The sequence below is a fragment of the Taurulus bubalis genome (genome assembly GCF_910589615.1).
Source record: "Taurulus bubalis genome assembly, chromosome: 12".
Taxonomy (NCBI): domain Eukaryota; kingdom Metazoa; phylum Chordata; class Actinopteri; order Perciformes; family Cottidae; genus Taurulus; species Taurulus bubalis.
The window spans coordinates 17,912,235-17,920,266 of record NC_136600.1 but is presented as its reverse complement, the minus strand read 5'-3'; the positions used below and the strand labels follow the sequence as shown (position 1 = coordinate 17,920,266).

General features: G+C 40.9%; 1 protein-coding gene across 1 annotated transcript in view; it reads left to right on the top strand.

Moving 5' to 3' along the window:
* Positions 1–7,051: 7,051 nt before the first annotated feature.
* The window catches only part of cers2b (ceramide synthase 2b), a gene marked incomplete at its 5' end in the record, with an annotated part of 6,264 nt that continues 5,283 nt past the window's right edge, over positions 7,052–8,032 (top strand). The window contains 3 exons of the mRNA XM_079226904.1: positions 7,052–7,224; positions 7,617–7,734; positions 7,848–7,966. Of these exons, the coding sequence (XP_079083030.1) occupies positions 7,052–7,224; positions 7,617–7,734; positions 7,848–7,966 (410 nt within the window). The remainder of the gene's footprint in view (positions 7,225–7,616; positions 7,735–7,847; positions 7,967–8,032) is intronic.

Below are 8,032 nucleotides of genomic sequence, written 5' to 3'. Positions count from 1 at the left end.
TCTGTGGAAGGCAAAACGTTGACAAATAGCCCAAATAAATAATGATATTGCCATGCTACAGAATTATAACAATCAATAACTAATGTGGATGATGTGGATATATTAGGAGTTTGTAGGTTATGCGAGATTTGCAAAACAATGAGGTCAAAGGTCAGCTCCAGTAAAGCTGGGGCCAACGCTGTGACCCGAGAAAAAGAAGCAGCGTTATTATTCATGAAAACATAAAAGAAAATGACGGTCTGTGACCAGAGAACAGGGGTCCGCCAAAAATGAACTAATTTCTCATTTAAACAGAGAGAGGGGGGGAACTTTGATCCGAGCGGAAACAAAATGTGTGTGCGCGCGCGTGCGAGTCAAGTGTGTCAGCCAGCCGCTCTAATGTGCTCGGTCGTCATCCGCTTCCCTCCCTCTCCGTTATCCTCTCACTCCTCCTTCTGTCGGCTCCTCTCACTACGCTCTCGTGCCCGCCCGTCCTCCGCCTCCGCCCGGCCCGACACCCGGACAGACCCCGCAGACTCCCAGAGACTCACCAGAGGGGGCGGTTGGCCGGGAGACGACGTAAAGGGGGAAATAGACTGAACATTTGTGGGTGGGCTACAGTGGGGGTCGCATTGCAGTATCTCACACATTCTCCCATCTGGGGGACTTTTCTGTGTTTGCTCCCCACCAGTGTCGTTATTACGAGGTGAAACAAACTTTGTCCGCCATGGAAAGGTGTACAAATATGAGCGGATGCTAAACTTGGATCCAAACGCTGCTCTCAACAGGACCGTTAGGTTTTTAGCTAGTTAGCTCGCGAGGTGGGGAGTCGGACGACTTGGTTGAAAAATACAAAAGAATATTTTGTAATCGCAAGCCGTGTTTCACGCTTCACTGCGAGGACGAAGACCAAAGTAAGTACCGTTTCACTTTCATGTCGTAGAGTCGACGTTATTCGTGTATCTTCGCGTTAACTGCGGGCGCACGCTCCCATCCTTTACTTCGCTCTGACGTCATCACGCAATCATCTAGAAATCTGGTAATAATACAATATAAGAAACGTGTCCCTGCGGAGTTTTTTAATGGCAAAACAACACGTGAATGTTGGGTTACTGTCGTAACTAAGCTAGCTATATGAAAGTCAGTAGTACCGTTGATGGTTGTATCACATGAAGACCGCACGAACACACGGGGCAGCCTGGCGCGTGGCCCCGTGGTGGGTCGGTTTCTAACGTGTGCTAACTAGCATCACATTAGCACACACAGCACAACTACAGTCCGGCAACACCACGGGTTTACAGACAGAAAGGCTCCGGGTGAGAGCATGTGTGGACCATTTTACATGATATGTGTTTGTTTTTAATAACAGTAATTTGTTTCAGTTTGGGACCCCCTCAGTCCCCTCCTGCTGCTACCATTGTGGTCTTCACTTAGCTTTGACGTCTCCCTTATCGAATAGGTACGTTTAGGCTTGTATGAACACCACAGTGACAGAGATTGTATGATAATACATATATCTTAAATTGAGATAGGGTTTGGATTTAGCGACAGGAAGTCTTGATGAATATGATGGGATGGGAATAGTGTTGTTATGTTGAAACAGATGAGATTTGTCTACATCACCATCTCAGCTTAATGCAAATCTATGACATGATAGTAACATAGTATTTGAGCATTTGATTGTTCCAGCTTCTCAATTGTGAGGATTTGCAGTTTGTCTCTGATCATTGTAAAGTGTATGTTTTGGGGTCAGGGTCATAGTTTAATAGAACAATTCATCCAAAAGATGATTGGCATATTAATAAATGATGACAGTTATTGTTCCCCAAACTACAAGATACATACTTACTATCTGTGATTGTCAATTTGAAAGACTTACTGAATAATTCACGAGAAAGAGAAACCCTCTTATTGATGGAAGCTCTGCATACAGGTCAAACATTATGTTAGCTCCACAGAATGTGACAACATCTTTAGATTTTGGTTTATCTCTCCTTAATCTGGACAGAACATAACTTCAACTATCATCTGTCAATGATTACAACATATACTTCTTCAGCTCTGTTCACTGTCTAATCAGTAATTCAGTTGAAGACAGGAATCATTAGCATTTAGAGCTGAGACTCTACAGAAAGAATAGCCACACATATACCCAGGGGGCATCTAATTGTTCTGGGCAAGCTAACTGTACTTACTCAAAGGGCATAAAGGGCCTGAATCCAGTGAGAATTTAGGAAAATCAACATGACAATATTACCTTCACACCTCCCATACAGGCCTATTCAAATCAGTCTGCAGACTGATTATATCTCACCATTAATAATTCATGAGGGGCACAGATAAGTGTCAAATGTATTGAAGTTGACTTTCTTGTAATCTTTTGGATACAAGAAACATGAAGATTGGATAACGGTGATAAAACGGATCGCCACAGGCTGTCTTTTTTCTGTCTTTCTGCTTTTAGGACGATTTGACATTTGCTCCCACTTGCATTATATCAATTTCCGCAATTTCAGTGTTTGCGTAATCACTGTATCTTGCACTTTAGCACAAATTACCATGGACTGTTTTGGGTCAAACCGAGATCCAGAGGAACGTGTAAAATGTGAAGGATGTGTCTGATTCAACCTGAAAATGTCCAATGCATGACCCGAGTTAAAGCTGATTAACAGTATGCAGAGAGAATGCCAGCCTCTTGAACTGACACTTCATCTCACAATATGTACATTGAGGATTTCATAGTTTGTGCTGTGATATGCAAACTGAGGCTGCATGTTGGACCACAAGAAATGAAAGTTCTCAGTTAAGAAGGTAGATATACTTAACATTTACCATCTTATCAGTGCTGAAATTGCATGTACAGCAGTACATGTACAGTAATACAGCACTTAACTAGGGATTCAAGTAGATTACTCTCATTATTAAATAGTCAGCCATGTATTTTCTCAGTTAATTGTTTGGTCCATAAAATATAAGAACATACTGAAAAACATCCATTATAGAATCTACCCTGTGACTTACTCGAATAGGGGAACATATCCAAAAAACAGTCCATCTCCAAATGTGTTCAGTTAAATATATTTCATGTATGACAGAGAAATCATGAAATATTCATTCTTGAGAACCTGGAAACAGTGAATATATATAATTATTAATTGAATATTGAAATGACTGAAACAACACAGTAGCTGAATTTCTTTTGTAAATTCATTGATTGACTAATCCTTTTAGCTTCATGAGACACCAAATAGCATACTAACTAATTAAATGCCTTAAATGTTATCAGCTCTGTTATGAAAGATGGCCCATTACATAATTGTACTACAATATCTAAGTCAATTTACAAAACAGAGTCATCAGTAAAATGTGTCATTGCAGGTTTATTATCTTCTTCATTGTTGCTTTTGCAGAAAAATCCTTCTTCCCATCAGTAGTGAACAGCATTACTGAGAGATAATTACTACAGTGCGATCATCCGCCCAACACGTCAGGCTTAGAGCTGGGTATTATTTCTAATCTTATTATACTGGTGCTAATATGATACCTGAGTTTTGGCACTGATTCCTCATTGTACTTATTCCATTACCTCACAGTGACGAACACTAGAACTTTTTAAACAAAAAAAGTTTGTCTTATTTTCCAAAACTGAATTTTCTCTTAAGTTCATACATCTAAAAAAACTAATTGTTGTCAAAATAAAATCTAACATTCAGGAAATATCTAATCAAAGAATAAGAAAACAAGAATCTGAACATGTTCAGCCCCTGACAGATCTTTACTTCAGTACTCACAAAGTCTCTGCCCTGTTCATACAATATTTCAAATCTAATTTGAACTACTGTAAAGTTAAAGGCCATGAAATAATTCAGACCTGCTTACTTATCTGACTGATTAAGTGTAATTTTCCCTTTTTTTATGACCTGTTGTGATATGAGCTTGTAATCGATGTGCCGTTATGTCCCTGACTTATCAAACCTTCCAGCTTGAGGTTCTGAGATCAACTTTGAGTTCTCAAGTGTACGATGTCCCAGCAGTCCGTCTCCTAGTCATTTAAAAAAGTTGTGGTTTGAATTAGTCAGCTCTGAGTAACTGGCTTAAGTATGGATGGATATGAGTAAATGGGTAGTTATGTGCACATAGATGGAGTGTTTTCAGTGACTCACTGCAACTGTCTCATGACTTGTGTTCCTCTTGTCGACTCAGTCTCCTATCATTCAGATAAACAAAGTGTTCTGTTAGGTTACTGTAAAACTCCATACAAAGTTATTAATCCATGCGGAGTCAAAGGTGATGCGCTCCCTTGGTATAGTGGCAGTATGTTTACATTATCTAAATATTCCTGGAGTCTGTACCAGATTCCTGTCTGGACTGTTTAGGTTGGCCTGTTTAGGCCTGTTACCTTTATTTCATCTACTTTTTTTGTTGAGAAACTGCATTGTGAGTTTGTAAGCCCAGGATTCAGGTTGAGCTGAGAAACCTGTCAATAACATCTGGAACTATATAGTCTGCCAGCCACAGTTCTCTTCTGTGTTTACAATCACCAAATCCTTTGTCATTTATATATATATATATATATATATATATATATATATATATATATATATATATATATATATATATATATATATAGTGAGGAAGAGAGAGGAGACAGTGAGAGAACTTCCTTTCTCCCTCCCCTGCCAGAGGCATCCTTTATTTTTATTGGACCTTTGAAATGGTCAGAGTCTGGTCATATGATCCAGTGGGCCAATGGGATGTGTTGTAAGGAAAGCTGTGCCTTAACATGCTGAATTCACTAGATGATCTCAACTAGAAACCCTAAAATAAATAACCCTAATCCTAAATCACCTCCGCACAACAGCGATACAAAATATAAATATTTTCCCCTTGTTTAATTGCAAGTGTTTCCCCTATGATTGTTTATTGTTGTCTGTGCATGCTTGTATGTTTAGCATGAATACACTTATGAACGTTTTATAGTCGGTTGTTATGAACGAGAATCATTTAATACGCCGAGAAGTCAACAGAGTCTACCTGAACTATTTTATTTGTGCTCAGAAGCTCATTTAGGGATCTGTTTTTGGTTAGATCACACTGTTTCTTACAAAGCCAAACATGCACACAAACAAGCTGTTCAGCAGAGCATGAGATCTGTAAGGACACGTCGTGCTACTGAAGTGGAAGAGTTGGCAAAATATCTGGGAAATATATGTCACCCTTCCTATCCACCACCACATGTGGTTAGGAGAGAGAGACAGGGAGAGAGAGACAGGAAGAGAGAGAGACACAGGGAGAGAGAGGAAAGCCGTGCTGTTGCAACAGGAAACGGGGCCATGACTAACATGACATGATGTGGAAAATAACCAACACAGTGAAGCATGGCATTGTCTCATGGACAGTGTCAGAGCAGCAATGTGTTTTATCTGTAAGTTAATGAAGGGTTTGAGTCAAACACCAAGAGCGGATCTGAATAAGTTGAATTAAAAAAAACAGATGAGGGCTGGGTATCAGACTTCAATACTTTTTTGGTATACAGACGCGTGTCTGTAAAACCAGTACGGTAAATGGACCCGTACAGCACTTTACTAGTCTTCCGACCACTCAAAGCACTTTAACACTACATAACATCAATCACACACTGATGAGGAGCTACCATGCAAGGTGCCACATCAGGATTATCAACCATTCATAGGACACATCCACATGGGCTGGCGGAGCCGGGGATCAAACCGCCGATTGAAGGACGACCCTGCTCACCACTGAGCCACAGTCACTCAGTTATCAATATCTGATCAGATTTCTGAATCGATATGGCTTATTCTTTGCGTCCAGACCTTTAGAACCGCCCATTCCACCGAGTTCGAGTGGACGGAGTGAAGCGAGTTGACAATTCTGTCTGATATCAGGCAAATTTATTCTTTGGTCAGATTTAAATCAAAATGTTACCAACATATAAGCTCAAGAGATATCTTGATAAGTCTTTCGATAAACCAAAATAATAATTAATTAAGTCACAATACTCTTTTTAAATGTGACTATTTGCAGTTTTTTTTTTTTTTTTTATGAAAGTAAACTGAATACTTTGGGGTTTTAGTCTGTTGGTCAGAAGAAAGTCAATGTAAAGAAATCACCTTTGGAATCCAGCAAAGCAGTGTTGCAACCCTAAAGTTTAGAAAGTAAAAAGGATTTCAATCTTTTTACATAAAGCACACTGTTACTTTGTTTAGAAGTCCTGAGCAAAGTTTTGAACCACACTGCTTCTCTTTCTGCAAACCTATACCAGACCTTTACATCCAAGTCTAATTTCAGCTGCATATTTTGAAGATAAAGTCAAGGGAGGGAGGGGGCATTGCACATGGCTCTCCAGGCCAAATACTGAATACTTCTTGATTACTTGTGGGGAGCAGCAGGGTGGGGATGAGAGTGTAAGTGAAGCGGTTACAGGGCTCTGGCATTTACAGCTGCAGAAGGGGAGTGTGTGGGCATCTCTGCTGCTCTGCACATATGGATGCATCATGACTCACATCTCTCAGCCACTAGTTCTCCCTTACCGCCACTCCTTTTACTCTCTTTCTCTGCCACTCCCTGAACTTAGCAGCAGAAATGTTCATCTCTGTACTCCCTGAACAGTCGCAGCTGCTCTCAACAGTTTAGGAAAGTCCTGGTGCGGAAAGCACGAAGCTCAGTTGTTGGTCTGATTTCTCCTCCCTCACGTGGGCCTCCTTAGCTGAACTCCCAGCATGCTGCTTGTGCTCTGTTATATGCATTAGGAAAAACCTCCAGGCAGGCCTCCAGTCAGAGGGAAACATTGGTGTCATCATCTAGTTCTCTTAATAGCTTGGGACAGACGACAGATGTCGTCCCCTATAGCCAGACCTGCATAGCTGCTGGCCTAAAGCCCTTAAATAAACCTATAGACTGCTTGTGAATTCAGATTTTAAGTGGAACCATATTTTTCTGGGTGTGGATTCTGCCTCTTGAACTTGTGTATCTTGGGTCTGGAGCCTTTAGCTTTACAACCTTCTAAACACATAGAGTTGGTGCTGACTCCTTGTGTCTCCCGTGTTGCAGGATGCTGTCGGGGCTGAGCGAGTGGTTCTGGCAGGAGCGGCGCTGGTTTCCAGCGGGCCTGGGCTGGGCTGACCTGGAGGATCGGGATGGACGAGTATACGCCAAAGCCCACGACTTGTGGGTGGCGCTGCCCATCGCCCTTATATTCCTCATTATCCGTCAGATCTTTGAAAGGTCAGTTCATCTGTCACTAAATATCTGTGCCCCTCATCTAAGTCTTTGCTTATTAATTCAAACATTTGCTTCGCCCGTATTTAAATATTTGTATGCCCAGTCTCTTCTCTTTTTCCTTTGATTGATGTCTTCTCATCCCTTTCTTTCTCCTTTAGTCTGCCCATCAGTATGTCACCTCTGACCTCGAATTATTTTATTGTATTATCTTTATCCATTATTTTTACTCCATACAGACATAAGGTCTATTACCTTTATGTCTGTATCCTTCGTTTACCTCAAATTTGAATTAATTTCTCACAAATTAAAAGGTTTCCATGATTGCACCCTGTACTGTCTTTAAATTCTCTACATTTCATCTTCTTTTAATATTTACAACCTTTTTGTGATTGCAGGACAGTGGCTACACCCCTGGCTTCTCTGCTCGGGGTGAAAGAGACAGTGCGACTCAAAGTCCCTCACAACCCCACATTGGATTCCTACTATTGTAACATTACCAAAACCCCCACACAGGTACATGTTTGAACACACCCATACCCACTTTAAAAAGACAGAGTAGTGTGCTGTGTGTTTGGTCAGGTAATTGAATACTTAAATTGGATCTCTTCTCTTTGTGCCATTCTCAGACTTCAATAGCAAGTCTTTCCCAGCAGACCGGCTTTTCAGGAAGACAAGTGCAGCGATGGTTCAGAAGACGAAGGAACCAGGACAGACCGAGTTTGCTCAAAAAGTTTCGAGAGGCCAGGTAAGCACACACACACACACACACACACACACACACACACACACACACATGTTTTAAACATATATA